The sequence below is a fragment of the Symphodus melops genome (genome assembly GCF_947650265.1).
Source record: "Symphodus melops genome assembly, chromosome: 7".
Lineage (NCBI taxonomy): Eukaryota > Metazoa > Chordata > Actinopteri > Labriformes > Labridae > Symphodus > Symphodus melops.
This window is the reverse complement of record NC_136697.1, coordinates 16095290-16114603: the sequence shown is the minus strand read 5'-3', so window position 1 is coordinate 16114603 and position 19314 is coordinate 16095290. Positions and strand designations below refer to the sequence as shown.

Here is a 19314-nt window from a genome sequence, read left to right as displayed (position 1 = left end):
TAATTGAGAAAAGGCGAGTATCTTTTCGATGTTGCTTAAGAATGTATGACTTATTCAACTACATTTACACTTTTTATTGGATTGGTACTCTGCAAAGGACCCACTTACTTTAATGTCAGCCACTTACTGCCCCCTGTTGCCTCCCTGTTTGTTTCATAGCATTAGATACGTCACCCATCTGTTTCTGCAGGGGCCTCTTATCTGGAGGCTCATTGACAGCAGCCACCACACTGGAGATTTTTCTGTTTGCTGAATAAGGATCTTAAGTCAAGCCGTTTGTCTTTTGCAGAGCACACAGACTGTTTTGGGAACCTTTTGCACTCAGATAACAAGATGAATTGTACTTGTATAATATGCAGGCAAGGCCATACAGAGAAACAGATGTCAAATGACATACCTGTAAACATCCAAGTCTTCTAAGTGCAAATGAGGACGACAGACAGACTTTTCCACTACAAGAGCCGGCCTCAGCCTCACTTTCAGTCAGCCTAACAAAAGGCTAAGAGCTGGTGCTGAGGCAGGTTGTAAGCTTTATGGCAAACTAAAACAAGTTTCAGATGATGTAATTTACATATTAAGCAATACTACAGTTCTGTTGGGCAGAGGGCCCATCAGAGAATACACCTTCATAGCTAATCAGATAAATAATGTTTTTTTCCAGGTTGTTTTTCCAAGTTTAAAAATCAGTGTGCATGGATTGGCAAACCATGGTAATGGATTTTTTTTTTTTTTTGGGGGGGGGGGGGGGGTGCTCAATTAAAAAGAAGCTTAAGTCCATATATCTGTTGTTTTTTTCCCTCCAAGTCTTTACTGAGTAATCACAAACATGACAATAGAAATGCCTACTTATTGAGCTACTCATTATACTGTTTGATCTGCCTATGAAATGCATACACTCGTGCATACACAATTTCAAGCTTCAGGTTTAGACAGCCTGGATCTTGATATTTCACTTCACTATTTGCATTAAACATATTCATGTTAAAATTGGAATCGTATCTGCCTTTGAGGAATGGAAGAAAATCTGAGAGTGTGGTGTATATGCAACCTCTGCACCTCTGTGTGCGGAAACCATTGCTGAGAACCCTCTTCAAGTGAGTTGAGACTGAGCCCAGAGGAAGTGTATCAAATCTGAACCGACAGCTGTTTAGTCAAGATGCCTCAACTGTGCTGGTCCAGAGGCTGCTGCATAATTGCCAACCCAGGTTGTGCAGATACACAACAACAAACTAGTGTTTCAAAACTCGCAACTATCTTGTACTTATGCTGAGTATAATTAAAAAAAACAAAAAACTAATGCCCATATACGAAGATCCTGAATATCAGGAAATGTTTTACTAACTGTGCAAATCTGCACAATGAACATGAGGGGCATACAGCCAGCTCTACTTTATATCACAACAGCCAGTATTGGTAGTAGTAGTTAGTTGGGTCAGAGCACCCTCTACTTGATTGTTTTAATGTCACGACCAGCTGGTGCTGGCATCACAGGGACTCAGACAGACATTAGACTAGTGCTTATATCTATAGTGTTTAGCTATTGTAGACACTACTGAAGGCCTTTTAGTCAAACACAACAATGACAGCTGCACATCAAGAGATTTGCTCTCAGCCATAGCTGTTTAGCAACCATGTTGTTGTTTGTATGGTTTAAAACTTGATTGTAAAGAATAAATACATTTGTTATATTATATTCAAACCATGATTGTGGGCTGATGTCAGTCCCTTGCCTGTTAAAGTTCTGTAAGTGTGTACTGAGGCGTCAGCTGTTGTTAGTGTGTTATGAATATCCTGAGATAAATGATTTATTGGGCAAGGAGATGCTTTTGGTTGCCGACATGCGTGTGCACATCCACACAATTCTTCACACATCTGTCAGTTGCCAACTTTTATTTGCTTTGACTTCTAAATGAGAACGACCTCCCACTGCACATAAGACAAGCCCCCTCACTGTCCGTTTTCAAAACTCATCTTAAAACCCATTTTTATTCTTTGGCTTTCAACCCAGCATGAGACTCTGTTCTTGTTTTAGTGTTTTATTGTTTTAACTTTGTTTTATTTATGCTTTAACTTTTTTTATTAAAAAAAGTTGAGATGAATAAATAGGTATTCTTACAGTGACAATAGTGTTTTGAACAGGTTATGAAAATATGGGGGGAAAGATGACTTTTTCCGTGGTTGCATTTTGCCAAGCAGTGTGTCCAGTAGATGGCAGTGATGTTTATCAAATAATGTGGCTTCTCCTTTAAGCGCAAGATTGCAGGGATAATAAGTTCCCTCTCAAATATGTCTCTATTGTGAAACACTATTATTGTGATTTGACTGTGCTGACCCAAAGAGGTCAAAGTACATTTGCCTACAGTGTTTGTGCTCACTATCCTCCGTCTTGATGAAGACTGAAGAGGACCATATTGAAAAGGATTCAGGTGAGGGTTTTATTTAAATAGATTGTGCTTTGTAGAAAGGCACCCAAGTAGTAGTTAGTTCTAATGGATATTTAAAAAAATATATATCCCAAAAAGTTAGATCATTTTTTACAGAGTGAAAATGTCATGACACAAATGCTCTCGCTAAAATCAATTATGAATGTTGTTTTCTTACAGTGACTTCGAATATTTTCAGGATGACTAAGTACGTCCCTACAGGGATATTTTATTGAGTTGGAGTTGGGGCACTCAGCTGAAGTAAACAGAGAGGGAGGGGAGTGTGCGCGAGGCTTTGGAAACAGGCATGCAGACAGCCGACCACTGCAAAGTGTTGAGCGCGGGACAGGCTGGCTTCAGCCCACACACCACTCTTCCTCTTCCCGAGAGAAGACACTGAAGCTCTGCTGTGAGGCGCTCACACTCACCCCAACCAATAATGTGAGACTAAGACGGAACCGTTTGTCAAATGTTTAAACTCATCATCGCTTCATTATACTCCAGCGGCGTCTGTTTCCAACACTGTCACACAGTTTACTGTCAGTAGGCTATCCACGAGGATACCTGGTGTGTGATGCGGCAATGTCCCGAGGAGTATGCCCACGCGTGGACTCTTGCGGATCCATTTGGATTTGGTCGGCGATCATATTTGCGGTGGTTGTGATCGACGCGGATGCGTACAGTTGTCATGAAGTGAGGACTGCTTTCCAGCTGCGACAGGTCGGGCCGCTGCACCGCGTACCGGAGACACCTGGCACAGGTGAGCCAGTGGGTTTGGCACCTCCAAGTGGAGAGCACTTAGGCTAAAGCGCACAGCAACTACAGATTGAGCCAAACAGAAGTCACACAAGTAGCCTACTGTACCTTCGACCACACTCATAGCGGTTTTAGGGAAACATAAAAATTCATTTTTATGAGCCTACATATTTGCTTCTGTCAAAAGCCCACGTGACTTAGTCAACAATTATTTGAAGTGACCTTCATAAAACCAACCAACAAGTGACAGCAGGGAGCGATTTTAAATGTTGAGAGACAGCAGATAATTTGTCCTAGCACATTTTTTAAGTATTGACTGGTCATATAATCTATGTTGGTTAAACATAGTTCTGAAATCTTTTAGAAAGTGCCGATCTCAGATGAGATATTTATGGGATGCAATTGATTATGACTGGCAGATGAGAACTGACCATGAAGCAAATGACTTATGTTTCCATTTGCTTTCCTGCATATTTTCACATTGTTCTACACATAATATGTTCCTTACACTTTCCTTTCTCCCAGAATATTCAACTAGATGGTACATGTTTGAAATATTCTATTTGGATATATAGTATTATAGCTGCTTGCTTTTTTCCCCTCACAATTTGCAGAGTAACATGCCACCCAGCTGTTTATCGTAAAGCAGTCTGTTTGGAGAGATTAAACAATTATTTTGCACTTTTTTTGGCAAAAAGCCCACCAACACATTTGCAAGCTGCTGAGATAAGCTTTCTGAGCCAGAGAAAGTCAAGTGTGATGCAGAGGACCCATTTGGTATAATCACTGTGGATACAGAGGCTCTAATATTCGTCAACAATAGGGAAGATGATAACTTGTAATATTCATGTTATTTTTGCAAAAGGCTTTATATTATGAGGCCATGTGACTTCAAATACTTGGGCTGATATTGGCTCTTTAGCCTACAAGCAGTTGGATCAGGAATCAATCTTGATTTCAATCAATCTTTATTTGTGTTGCGCCAAATCAAAAGAAATGTTATCTTGAGACACTTTACAAAAAGCAGTTAAACCATGAAGAGCACAGCACTTCAGAACATTTAGCAAAGTTACAGAAGATGTAAGAACTCCAGAGCTACTTTTGTTTTCATGGCACTAAAACAGCAACAAAAATAAACTTCCACATCTGTCTGTTTTAAAGGTAATCTTCTGTAAGGAGATTCTGTGACACGAGGACAACTTTATTTTGATAAGAAAGAAAAAAAAATTTTGGGCAAAATCAGACTCATGATGAGAAACCATCTGCCAAAACTGCGCCGGCATCCATCCAAGCATCCGTTTTCTTATCTTCCATCAGACTTCCATCGTTCAATTTCTTTGCACCTCTGCAGACGTAGTTGAACTAAAACTGGTGGGAACTTTCTACGTCAATATGATGCCTGAAAGCAGCTTTAAATGCCTTATGCTTTCCTCCTGCACACAGAGGTGAAGTTGTTTATTGAGAACAAAACACAGTGTAAATGCATATGGATGAACTATCTTTTACTTAACAGTTATAGTTCAGTGCATGCACACTTACTCTCAGTTATCTGTTAGTCTATAATCCTAATAGATGTCAATGAGTAAAGTTTCTTCCTCATGAATACTCTTATACCGACACACATACGATGACAACTATCTCTGACTCTTGCCTAGAATTCTTGCGGCATAGTGTCACATGCAGGTTGGTGAAAGTATCACCCAGTCTGAGTCTATACGCTCTAACAGGGAGAGGAGCAATAGATAGCTGAGTAGGAAACATACCGAGAGGTGCATCCAAACCACTTGATATGTTTGTTTAGCAGGGTATCACCACTAGCAACAGGGCACGTCAGTTTCATTGCGAGGTGTAGTTCAGGGTTAGCTCTTAAAGACAACGGAAGGACTTGCATGACAAAGTTTTACAGTCTTCCGAGCATTGGAAGTTGCAGCTTCTGAGCAGCATCTCATCTTACAATCAGAAAACAGAAGCACACGGTACAGAGTGAGTGGTTTGCTTTATTTGTAATAGATTTACCTCCCCCACATTTTTATTTGATTCTGTCTCACCCACTATCTAAACTCAAACATTTTGGGGCTGATATAATCCAGATACAGATGGTTGCACTTCATTTTGGACCTTTAACTGATATAAATATTTGCTTACCAGGTGTGAGGAACTGCTTTTCTTTTCATTTTACCTCCACAACCTCTTTGGCCTTCCTTCTCTTACAGCTAATCAAACAGCAGTAGTTTTCAGGGGTACATTCTGGGTTTCTATCTTATTTTGCTCTTTTTTTTTTTCTCCTTTTAGAGACGTTGCTCTGGGTCAGGCCCAATCTTGTCTTCAAAGCGCTGACCAATGGAAGGGGGGGGAGGGGGGGGGGGGGGGTTAGAGTGGTATATTTAGTGTATATGTGTGTGTGTACACAATTTCACTACTCTGCTTCAGTGCTCAGATCAAATGCCAACAAAAGCAAGTCTTGAAATTTGAAGTGGCAAAGCTTCAGCCCTTTTCACAGTCTGATGTTTGTTTAAGGATACAGTGCTGCGTTTCATTCATGTGTGGCGGAAAGATTTCACACTAAGCGCCAGGAGGAGTGCACCAGCAGGGAACTGCAGAAAAGGCCTTTTGGATAAGATCTTTTAAAAAAAAACAACCGCATTGTTACAATTAAAGTAATTTATTTAGTATTACTTTGTATCCACAGAAGGCCTGATAGCCAATAAGTAGGATAGTGACTGGTTATTAGTGAAGCAGCATGTGAAGGATGGTGTATTCAAATGCTTAATTTGAGAAAACAGTAGAACACTTACATGTAAAACATCTAAACAAGTTAGGATGAGCTATTATTTTGTTTTGGGCATTTCTGATATCTCGTTTATCTCATTCCAGTTATCAATGAGTGGCACAAGTTGCCTATACTTCTGATTTATATGAACCCAGTCAGGTGCTACACAGTCAAACATTTCATATTGAGATCCCATTTGGTCGCTGATATAACTGTTGACGGGCATGCTTCTTGAGTTGCAGTTTTGGATACTTTCCTCACATTTAACCAACCTTTGATACAGCTCAATAAAATCTGTCTGAATAAGCAGAGCTGGTCTGATTGTACACAAAACCAACACAGATCCCCTTCTTTAAACATTTATTACCACTGCCAGTCCCTGATTTACCGAGTCATTAACAGCTATTTTAGAGTGTAAGAGAAAGTGTCTCATATCTTTATTACAAGGCAAGCAGGGTCATGTGTTAATAGCAAGGGAATGGGGACACAGTGTGTTATCACATGTCGCCACATCCTTAACCAGTTACAGCAGCGTCAAAAACCTTGGCAAGCTCTGAAAGCTCAACATGGCCTTTGATTGGCTGCAGTTATTTTGATTCTCTTTTTGACTTCGCCTTTCTCACCGAGAGAGCATACACACGGTGCCATCTGCTACATACAAACTCATAATCTTTTAGCATACGAGTTAAAAATATCCTAATTCTAAATACTACATTTATTTTAAAAGGAAATAAAAAATGACAAAAATGAATTTGACTCCATCTACTGGTTAAACAAAACAAACAAAAACCTCTCTGACAGAACCGACCAGTAGCAGCTGTCTCTCTAGTCCACCCCAAACACTAAAGCCTCACCAGTCTTCCCTGTGTCTGGAGCTGATTTTTCTTTCTAAGTCTATTTTTACACAACATATCTTATTGGATTGTGTTTCAGCGAATTGTGCTGCCTCCCTTTCCTGGCTTCATACTCAGGTTTAGGAGAATTAGATTGAACACGGTTTTTAGACTACCAAGTATATCATCTACTCCTCTAGGATAATAACCATTTTGAAAAGATGAACCTCTTGCGCTCAAGGAAAAGATGTAGAACATGAAAGATAAATCTTTTAATTTATTATCCAGGACATTATTGTAATTACTATGCCAGGCTGTGGCTTAGCACCTCTCTGCTGCTGCTTCATCAGCTCTGCATCTATCTGTCTATACGTTTTCCACACCCTCTTTAAACTCTGTCCTTCCAACCTCTGCCCTCTTGCACGGCTCTGGAGCCCATGCCAATCACTGTGGGCAGTTCCAGCTTTGAGTTTGGGAAATCCAAACATTCCAGTTGAGTTTCAAGGTTAGGTTGTCCAAAAACGCAGGTATGTGGCAAAGACCCTTTGAAATGTTTCCATTCAACTCGGTCCATCCAAAACACAGAAAATCTGTATAGAGTAAATATCCTGTATGTTCAGTAGATCTGGGAACTTCAAAAAGAAAACCTGCTTCCCGAGGCAGGAGAAGGGTCACTGCATTAATTGCCTGCTTTTGAACAAAGTTATTCCTGTTCTCGACAAAATATTAAAACAGCAGCATCAGGAAACCACAACCGTCCCCGTCATTGACACATTCCAAAATATCAAATAAATTTACCACATCATTTGAGGGGATTTGAGCTTCATACAAGTCATTTTCCTAGAGCTAGAGGTTAAGCAAATGCACTTTAAAGTAGTGGTTCCCAAAAAAAAAAAGTATGATTGAATGAAATTAATGTGTTGTAAAATGTAAAAAGTAAAACGTAAGTTTGTACAAGGCAGCAACAATGTAGGTGCGAGAGCTACTTATTCCACACGAAGAGGCAACAGCCTGCGCGCCAACTCAAGGATAATGTCTATATACATTATTTGTATTCTGGTTCTTGCCTTTCTTAAGATAAATGACTAGTTTTAAGGCTTTTGAGGCTGTGGCATTCGCTCCTCTTTTTTTTTGTGTTGCCTGTGTTTGAATAGGCCCAGTGCATGAGTGTGGCTTTCCGCAAAGTTATATTCTTTAACCATCAAGGAACAGTGGGGATCCCAAGTCTCTACCACCTTCATTTTAGGACTCACTCGCTGAAAAGTTTAACTCCTGCTCTAAATGACACTTTCAATATCTTATTCAGCTCTTTAACTGTTATTGATAATGTTACAGATATTGAAAATGGAATGTGTTAGAAGGTGAATTTTTCAGACATTTAGTTTTTCCCATCAGGAGTTTTGACTTTTGAATGAAGGGCATTGGGGTATTTCTACTGCGACTAACAAGCCGTGACCCCTGAGCCCTGGCTTTAATACAGAAATGTACTCATGTGGTATTTGTCACCAGTAGACAATTAAGCAACTTAGCATTCAGAGTTGACACCCAGTCTGGAGAGCCAAGTGTGTTCAGGTTTATCCAGGCAAAATGAGCAGCATGCACAATGGGCACTAATTATACAGGAGCAATAGAGCTAAATCTTCTCTGACAATTTCAATGCAAATGTGACTAAAAGAAACCAGAAGAACAGCCATAGCTTGCAAGCTTTACATAAATCATACAACACTTTAATACTTGAAGAATGTTATAAAAATATTTCAATAATAGTGGACATTCTATGTTTATCAATCCCCATAGTATAAATATTATTATGACATTCCTGGTATTTAAACTTTGAATCACAGTGTTTTATCTGGTCAAAAACATTAATAACTCTAAATGTATGTTTTTAAACTAGCCATTCTTTCCTTTCCAAGTGTCAAATCCAGGATTGAGAAATTGTCGTTGCAAAGGATGCCTAGAACACACTTATTGGAAAACACTGAGCTTCCATGTAAATGCTTAGATTTAACATTCAAACACCTTCATTACACCAAATACAAGTATGTCATCAAACAAATCATTAAATTGTTGAAAAAGAAAAGTCAATGGCATTCACAGGTTTTCAAAGGTCTCTTATCTTTGAAAAAGAAAGAAAACAGATATTAATAGATTCCGTGTGTCCTACATTGAAGACTTCAATGACTCTTGAAGAGTCTTTGGAAGACTGCTGTCCTCAATACATATTTTAGTTTACCCTTCAGGCAGAAGCCACTAAACTGCTTTTGAAATCGTACAGGATCTAAGATATTTTCAATGACAGAAAACACCAGGCTCAGCAATACCTCCACTGTTGCACATAGAAGCAATAGCATGACTTCTAATAATCGCAGAAAGTGGTCCTGGCATATATTCATGACAGTCAGGCTGTCCTGTCCGCTGTGGTGGTTTAACAGCCAAAGACTCTGGACTCGCATGGAGTATCACTTACTCCATGCATCTACTCGCAAGGGACGGAGAGGCCAGGCTGGATTCCACTGTGAGTCCCTGGATATTAGTTTCATATCACTGATAACACACAAACACAAAAGACAGAAAGAGGCAGCCAGAGAGGAGAGCAGGGTCAGGGACAGTAGAGGAGAGGGGACAGATACCAAATATGGTGAAATGATGATCTTTAAACAGGATTAAAACAACATATCATGCATTCAGTGTGCAAGGAATATTTGAAGAGATCTACATCTTTCCCTTGATGATGACAGTATGCTTTTCAGACGTAAATTAATACGACTATTTTGATCAATTACTAAAGGTTCTGATGAATGCCACGAAGGATTTAATGCTGAGGTTACAAGTTGATGGTGGGATGAGGCAATCTCTAGCCAATAACTGTTATAATAAAAGAGATCTGTTTAAACAGATCTGTTTCCTTTTCTAGTAATAGATTTGATGACATCTAACTGAAGAATGAGAAGGTAGAGTGCCCGCAGCAATAACTTATATCTTATATCTCTGCTTATATCTCTGTGACCTTAATGAATGACGTCAGTTTAGACCTAAATGTTTAACATGTTTTGAAGTTACTCCCGAGTTGACCTCATTTGGGAAAGCATTTTAATGGTGACATTAATTGAATTTCTAATTTCATGCAAATCTAAGTTTACACCTGTAAATATCTATGGCATGTATTTTAACAAATATTTGTAATTTATTTGTTACTCCCATAAAAATGGGGAAAAGGACACTTTAGGAAGGCACTCTAAGAAGTTTTAGACTGAAGCCCCAAACAAACACAAGTGTTATACTAATGAAATGAATCATAAGCAAACTTCTGGGTAAAAAAAATAAATAAAAAATACGACTTTACAGAAATGTAAACTCAGCTGAGAAACCGTGTCGACAGGGAAACAGTGTCAACATAAAGCGAGTGGACTGCTACAGAGATGGAGATAATGAGCTGGAAAGGGGCAGGACAGCCAGTTATGACTTCACTCGTCTGGCTCAGGGATGGGAACAAATGGAGCCTCACTGGGTAATTAAGAGACACCCAGGCTTCACGAGGATATGCCAGGCAAATGAGAGAGAGGGGGCAGAAAGGGAAAGAGGGATTGAGAATGCAACCCTATTGTGTTTCATGGAGGGATTTGGACAGTGAGGCACTGGTCTTGCGGTCTGTCCTAAGACCATGCTTTAGGCTCTGGTTACAACACCTGCCTCCAGCTACCCCCCTGTCCACCCCCCAGCCCCCTCCCTGCAAAAATGAGTTATCATTGTAGACTTCTGGATTGTGAAAATACTCCTTTGCATGTGAATTTCTGCAGGGAAGTATGTGGGAAGGAACATTTTAAATAGCTTATTCTCATCGTGACCAGACTTAGTGATGTCATAACACTTTTCTGTATAAGTATAGATGGTGAGAAGCAGGTGACACTGCCTGGCAGGGCAGACTGGACTCTGTTTCAGCTGATGTAACTGTGCCTGATTGAGCTGCTCTTTGGATCATAGTATTTGCAGTTAGGTCATAGCCTCCATGTGCTCATAATGAACTGCTGTGTTATGGCCATTGTCTGGCTTCGTCTGATGTCACACACAATATATGTACTATAAGTGTGAGTGATATAAATGATTTATACATGCAATTGCAAAATACCAGTGCATGCCTGTGTTTTTAAATTGTTTATAGGACTTGCAGTTTGCATACACATATATAAGTGTATGTCTTGATGACATGTGTGCAGTGCTTTAAGCCAGAGATATTTATATATTTGGCAGACACGGTATTTATAGCAGGAAACGTGGATGAATTCTTGGTCTACTTTCTCACCCCCCCACGGTGCCTCTTCTGTCTACCAGTGGAGTTATGGAACGTCTATCTATGTGCATACTCAGGACACTATTCATGTATAACACATTTTCACAGTATGGTGTACAGTCATATATAAATATATCGCACCGGATAAATTACATTTGTATTTGTTGTATTACTTGCACTCATAAGTTACCTTTATGGTATACAGTATTTCTCCTCTTTTGCTTGGAATGCCTTTTGTGTGTTACCACTAATTTAAAATAAACCAAAACAAAATGTGAATTTAATAAAATGATGTCTGTCCTACTTTTCCTAGATGTGGACCTTTTGGTCTGTAAGCACCAGGGTCCATCTTGCTGCACTCGGAAGATGGAGGAGAGCTACCAGTTTGCCGTAAAAAAAGAAACCCAACACAACATTCACTCATACAGCTATGAGCTTGAGCATCTCCTCTCCGGCCACTCGGACACCTTCCAGGGTAAGAGCTGGAACTAAGGGTTGTGTTGATGTTTATGGATGGGGAAAAAGATTTAGTGATTGGTTAGTTGAATTGTCAAACAGATATCAAGTACGTTGTGCTTAACTGAATTTGCACCCTAAAGGCCTCAATAATGTTTCGTTTCTTTTATTTGTGCAGAATTTTATGAAAATAGTTTTTACCCAGTTCACCAAGGTCTCGGGAGCTGGCTCGCAGGCCAGTGTGCAAGTAAGAGAATGGGCACGGCTTCACTTTCCTCTCTTCCCTGTTCTTTGGGTTTGGCAGCAGAAGCACCATGGAGAGGGATCAGTGAGGTTATACAGGAAAAGGAGGATATGAGGGTCTTCTTCTCTGCCTTTACTGTTTGGTTAAGAAATGTCAGTCTTATTTTCGATAAAATCCTGCTCTCAGAACAGCAGAACAATTACTCAAACCTTTGAGGAAACTATAGTATAGTTTTGAAGACTGCATACATCTTCCCAAAGTGATCATTTTACTTGTTTTGTGTTTATTTTTGTGTGTATTTTTTGTTGTTGCATGCCTCTTTGGTAGCTTGGTTAGTTCAGAAGTCTCAAGTTCCGGATAAACAAGACTCCGGTGTAGATTTAAAGCTTGTTTCAGGGCTGCCAAAGGGTTTGTGCTGCACCCAAATGAATAAAGCCCTGCCCAAGTTGCCCAAGCTTATCCTTTCTATTCCTCTGGTAATTGTAGTGTCATTCAAACATTTCCGATACTCACCAAATGTTTCTTCCTCCTCAAAACCTCCAACACAACTCCAAGGGGTTGGAAACAAGCTTTGTATGTTTTAGTGCTTCAGGAATTTTGGTACCATGCAATTAGTTTTATACAAGACAATGGACTGCCTAGACGCCATGTAGGCAAAGCAGGGTTTTTATTGTGAGAGTAGCAACTATTGTGTCCAACATGATAAACTTCCTTCAAATGTGAAAACGTTTTGTAAAAAGATAGAAACCAGGAAACAACTATAGAGAATTATTTTTTTTCAGACACTATTGTCATGAAGATAATTTCAGTCATCTTAATGTTTATGTCATTTAGACAGTTTATTGGTGCCACATCGTGTTCAATGTACTAAAACAGCGCAATAATAGGCATTTACAGTCCTTAAAAAATCCACCACTTCATCACGGTTCCACACAGTTTTTCTCATGACATGCAGGTAACATGGAAGGAAGTGACTTTGTTCAAATAGTGTTCCTCGTACTTGTCCTGTTTTTCATCATTAAGCTCTTTCCCTTCTTACCTCATGTCTGAGCACTGTCTGCGGAATGAAGGTCAGGTGTTTCATTTTGCAGAGATGGAAAATAACAATGGAATAACAAAGGAAACTGGAGTTGATGTTGCCGAGATGATGATGTCACTGAACCAAATCTGTAAGGCCTTCTAAGGTCAGACTCTGTGCGCTCTGAGTGCCTTTATTGGAATGTGAAGTAGCAAAAAGCTCAAACACACTTGAAGAAGTGATTAGAAAATGATTTTGGCAGAAACCAATAGTCCTGATTTTCACACGCGACATGATGGAAAATAGTTTGTGGTTAGCTTCCTCCTTTCTCCCCCTTTGTGTATCTATCACATTGCAACAAAGGCAGTTCATCAGAGAAACAGTTGCCTGCAGGCTGTAGCCATTCACATTATTATTATTTGATAATTCTCTCATTAAGTGGCCATGATTTTCTGTGTAGTTCTCCATATGTCTATCATTCAAGTCATACAGTATCTCATATAACGTGTCTCCTTTCTTCATACGCTATCGCTTTTATTGCTTCAACCCAAAATCAGTCCTGCCTTTTTGCTACGATTAAGCCAAAAGGAAATGCCTACTAGAACAAAGATAGTGTGTGTGTGTGTGTGTGTGTGTGTGTGTGTGTGTGTATGTGTGTGTTTTTGTTGGCCTGCCTTTGTTTTGACAGCCCTAAAGGCCCTACTGTGCTTTATCAGGGTTGGGAGTTGTCATGTCATGAATATGACCTCATAAACACAGACCACATTTAAGAATTCTAGGAGATGTATGTTTTTCTCCAAGTTTTCTGATGCTGTTTAATTGTCGAATAAAAGTTAAATTCAATGCTGCAATAACTGAGTTTACTGTTACATGGTTTACTACTGAGACACAGCCAAAAATCCTTTGATATCCCTAAATATTGCTGTCCTCTCGTATCCTGTAACATCCTCAACACAAATTACACCAGCAGGTTACAAGTTTTTACAAATCAAACTACCTGCCAAGAAGTACGTTTATACTGTATGTTTATATGTCCTTAATGACATCAATTAATCATCAATTTCATTTCATATAAGCTGCACTGCTTCAACTCCTACACTGAAGCATAACAAGAGATGCAAAAGACGATTTCATTTTAGTTTTCTCACTCTTAGGCTGACAGCTGAGTTTTCCCCCTGCAAATTGCAGAGAATTTCTACTCTCGCTGTGTCTTTTGGGAGCTTGTTCTGCCATTGTTGAGCCAGAAGAGAGCCATAACCATGTGTTGCAGTAGCTGAGTTCCTCTGGTAGCGAATAGCAAGTTGTTTTGCACAAGCACAGAACAGTTGATTGGCTGGGGACGATGTTTTGACCTTGTAGTGGGTGTAAGATGAGTTTAGCCAAAATTCTGTGAAGTTCTTACACACTAGACTTCGTGACATTCTTAATTCAGAGGGTAAATACCAGCTTAGAGCCAGTTGCAGTAGTCTAGTTAAGAGGGGCCATCTGCTGTCTCTTCTCCTGGTGTTGTGGAGATTGAAGTTGTGGGTTGCAGTGATGGTGGTAAAGTTTGTTTTTTTTACCCCACCCCTATCATCACACCATTATCAAACACACCAATACACTTGCCTAATCCTTGCCTTAGTTGACATGTAGGGGGCTTGATGGTGAGTAGGTGTCAAGTATAGAAATGGGAAAAAGTTGTATTGGACTGTTCAATATGTATGTGTATGCCTGTTTGGACATAACACCATATAATTCATAGAAATATTGTGTTACACTCATTTAGTCTAATATACTTAATCACTTATGGGAATCCAATTTAGCTGTGTGTGATGTCTGTGTGTGTAAGTGTATGTGTGTGTAGTGTGTGTCTGACAGGTGGGATTGATGAGCAAGTATCTGGGTGTGCTGTATACTCACACTGCTGGGGAGCAGATGTCAAGAAAATGCTGACACTTCTGATCACTCGTGTCACTGATATGAGGGGCCGTCTCCCACAGTTAAAGGCCATGACATGTTTGTGTGTCTACGTGCAATGTGGGTGTTTGAGCGTTTGTCCGTGTGCATCTCGATCATCTTGTATTTGTGCATACATGTGTACCAAAGACGCGAGCATGTATAATATTTACCACCCTGGCAAGTCACCATGACTGCCTCGGGGCTCAAGTTCTTGTCACAGGAAATGGCAATGGCTTTTCAGGGGAATGAATTCTCCTGGCCTGGATAGCTTGCAATCATCAATGAAAGTGCGTCGCATTTCATACTTTATATGCCCTTCAAAGACGGGACAAGGAGTTCATTTGAGAAAGCGTGACAGTGTGAGAGAGACAGAAAAGAGAAAGAGGCCAAGGCAAGGACGGAGCCTTAACTTTTTGAGGCGACATAATTAGCTGATCCTTGTCTCATCATCCAGGAACTCTCCAGACCCCCCTGTCTTGGGAGACAACGTGTGCACGAGAGTTTGCAAGGAGCAAAGAATAAGAGGAGAAGTGAAAAGTGAAGTGAGAATGTCAGAGAACCACCCCCCCCACATAGCCTGAAGCTTTACTGTTCATTAACCACCCTGGATTAAACCAATTTCAAAATTCCTTTCCTTTCCTCACTTTGACTGTAAAGGTCTTCCTGGGTGGCTTAAAAACACATCCGTGTCAAAGCAACAGTTCTTGTTATGAGATATGAGGTGATGATTAAATCTGGGGCTATGTGTGTCTGCATATCTATGTGTGTGCAAGTGACAGCAATGATGAATCACTATACTGTTGTGTCCTATCTTAATTCTTTCATCAGACACAGGTCCTATCTATATTGCCATCTCCCTACAGTCGTCTGGAAGTTCTCTCATTCATTTGGGCTGTGATCTTTTGAGCCCTTTCTCTCTCACATCATGATTTTAGCACTTTGTGTCTGCATGTACTTTTCTCTGCAGATGTTTTGACCGACGGAGCTATTGCTCCAGAGGCTGATGCTTGGACACGGGATGACATTGCACTGCACCATGAGCTCATGCTCAAATTAGGGAGGATATCCGGAATCCATCCCTACACGTCTCATTTAATCACACAGGGTGGAGAGGGAACATGTTTATGGACCCAATAGTGGAGCGAATACATTTTTTTTTTCCTGCTAACTGCGTCTTTCCAGTCTCCTGAGAAGTAGACATGACACACAAGGGCAGGATGCGTTTTCCCTCAGAATTCGCAGGACTCTGAATCACTTGGGAATAGAGGAAAAGAACAAAGCATGGGAGGGAGGAGAAAGTGAAAAAGTTTAAAGCCTCTTGCCGTCATAAAGTCACACTCAAAGCTTTGCTAATTACCTCTGCTTTTCATCTGCACCTCTCACCTCAGCATGAATGTGCGAAAACTCAGAGGAGTAGGGAGTTAAGCAAAGAAAGTGAGGATACAATTATGAGATGGAGAGGGAGGGCTGATGGGTAAAGTAAGGTTTGAATTAAGGGAAAGTGTGCATAGGGGTATTGAAGTTTTCGCTTGTTAATAAGGATCTCTGAATAACAGGTATTCTCCCTGTAGATTCACTGTAAGCTGCAATGCTCCCTCTGTGTTCCTTGGTGTGTCTACCTCTGTCTGTGGCCCATGCTTTGTCAGCAATGGTTGCTTAACAAGAACATGCTGGGTTTGGGCAGGCAACATGCCAACTGCTTTCTTGCTGGCATGTGCGCTGCAGGGAATCTTCATGTCTCAAAGATAACCAAGCTGCCAAGAATGCACTCCACTGAATGAAACCATAAACACAAAATTCTTCCCAGTCTTCTTCACCCCAAGAATTTTCCTTTCATTTTTCTTCCTCATTGTTATTTTGCTCCCCAACAGCCTCAGTCTTCCTCACCAACCATGCATGTTCCCCAAAACTGCATCAAGTGCCTAAACAAATATGAGGTCTGTGTAGATTAGACTGCCGCCAGTCTCCAAAGCCATAATTTGACATATTAGCATGAAATGAAACTGAGAAAAAAAAAATGCCCCTTTATATCTCGCCAATGCCGTCTTGTTCTCACAGAATGATTCTCTACTCCACTGAAATGGTTTCTGACACTGGCTTTTAGCAGTGCCCTCAACAAACACTTCACTGTAGACTGAATTTAATCTGCGTCCCTTCTATTGTATGTTTGATGTCCAGGCAGGAAGTGTCTTGGTAATCAGACACATTCGGATCTCCTGGGGCTTGTTCTCTGTCCAAGAGAATTTGGCTTTTTTGGAGCACAATCTGTCAGTCTGACTGATGGGATTTGTTTTCTAGTGCAGCTGATTGGTGCAGCCTGGCCTTCTCCTGTGTCCTTTCTGACTTTGCTGTTTTTGTCCTTCCCAGACTGATCCCAAAAGCAAAAAAATGTATGGGCTCCGCCAAAAGGTAAGGAGGCACAATGTTGGATTTTGATAGAAAATAATGCCACTCTCAGAAAATCAAGGGAGAATTAAGAATAAGCGTGAGAGAAAGTCGTCAAATTGGCCGGACTTACATATTTACTTCCCTCCGATACCTAAGGGAGATCAGGGCGTGTGCTTAATATGTGCTTTAAATGCACAAGTGGGTGAGCATTCTGATCCACATGCCTCTGTGTCATGACTAACACTTTTACTTTGGCCCAAAGTAGGTTGGAATTGGCCGTACTTCTACACTCTCAGCACCATCTCACATCATCACTCACTCAGTCAACTCACTTTGCTCAGCCTGTGTTGGACACTCCTCTGCCTCCTTCCCTTCTTCCTCCTCCCGTCCATGGCTCCTAAAGCACTGTTAAGGAGTCCCATGGTATGCTTTATTCACTGAGTGACGCTCCAGTCCTTCATCCATTTCAGTGTGGAAGTACACCAAATAGGAGAACTAGACACTATTATTCTATGATTGTGCCTAGCCTTGTCCCATTTGTGAAAACCCATAATGGATTATGATTATTGCAATATGTTCTGCCAAAATGAACACAGGATTTGCACACGTAGGCTCTACAACCTACCACAACTGAATAATTCATTTGGTTTGACTATTATGATGAGATTTTTCCTTGAACAAATGTTTTTAAACACACACTTGGATTATGCTGTATTTTCCTTTAATTGATGTAAGCCCACATATTTTGTGTTGTTTTTAATAGCATAGGCATAAAAGGTTTTTGGAGTCGTATAAAAGAGTAGTTTTGGCCCATAATTGAAACAATGCTTAAGTGACCCTGCTGTACTGTATGCTCCATTCATATTAAAAACTGAGAACAGGGCCACACCTGCTAAGAAAAGTGGAAAATACTTCATTAGACTCCCTTTCATCTTAGATTCCTCTCACACCTCAGTCAGCTCAAGAGTCTGTTTCATGTTAATCTTTGGTTAGCCTAAATGTTTCCTTTCCTGTTTCATATAAGGTGGAGTATAGTCTCTTTCTTTGACCCTCTCTTTTCATTAGTAGTTTGCACTTATATGACGAGGGTTGTCAGCTTATCAATCATTACTTACACACATTTTCTTTTCATGGTACCTGTCTTTAAGTTGCACACTTTAAATGCCCCAGTCTGCAGGTTAATAAGCTAACGGCAAGTGATTTGGCATTGCAGGAAACTTTTTTAAATTCTAATTCTAATTCTGCACTTAATTTCTTTTTGGATTAACTTACTAGAAGTAAGAATATACGCTTACAAACTATACTGATGGTAATGCTGTTACCAAGAGTCAGAAATCATACTTGTTGTAGCTTGAAAAGGTATGGATGGATGTCTGTTGTATGGTACTTTGTGCTGCTCCTTAGCGCTACAGTATATCAAAAGAGACAGTGTGATTTATATACCAATAAACAAAAGAGAAATGGGGAGCTTCTGTAGACCTATGGCCCTTATAATGCCTCAGACCAGCGGTGCTGTCCATCAGGCTGTCAACAGTTTGCCCTCAGGATGGCCCTCTACGTCTCCCCTTTATGGTATTAGCCATTTGAACGACCCTCCCCTACACCTCCCTCCCTCCCTCAGCCCCTCACCCACTGCCCCGTCTGCCTCCTCTGTCCCCGTCCTTCTCTCGTCTGCTCATTCCCGTGGCTTCGATCATGTTTCCCTACTTTGGCCAGAGCAAAGGTTTGCTCCCCCCCCCCCCACCCACCCACCACCACCACCACCACCACTGAAACCTTCCTTCCCACCACAAGATAGCCTGGTGCACCCTGAATGCCCCTGGCATCTGTGGAATTGTTTATGTTTCAGAGTTTTGATATAGCTTGGCTGACTTTTTAATTACAGGAATGATGATGGATAGATGGGACGCTTGCCCCAACCCCACCACTTCTTCCGTCACCTCCTGTCCTAGCTTTCAATGTCATTATGCCACCTGTTAACCCCCTGATAGGCAAGACAAGTACACTCGGACATGTGGCCAGGGTCTGTACAAACACATTTATGATTGCTTATATGTGGATTTCCCAGTGGTTTGTGGAGCTCCAGTGATTTGGCTAGAGTGCAGCTCCCAGTTCTTGTAGATCAAATTTGCATGGACAGCATGTCTGCGCGTGATGTCTGACAGATGAGTCATGCTACCTCTTTAGACTTCAG

At 40.7% G+C, this 19314-nt stretch overlaps 1 protein-coding gene across 2 annotated transcripts in view; it reads left to right on the top strand.

Moving 5' to 3' along the window:
* The first annotated feature begins 2603 nt into the window (after positions 1-2603).
* gpc5c (glypican 5c) overlaps positions 2604-19314 on the top strand; it is a 92768-nt gene continuing 76057 nt past the window's right edge. For both annotated transcript variants that reach the window (XM_079348096.1, XM_079348095.1), the window contains exons 1-2: positions 2604-3183; positions 11387-11548. In XM_079348096.1, the coding sequence (XP_079204222.1) occupies positions 3006-3183; positions 11387-11548 (340 nt within the window). In that variant the 5' untranslated portion in view covers positions 2604-3005. The remainder of the gene's footprint in view (positions 3184-11386; positions 11549-19314) is intronic.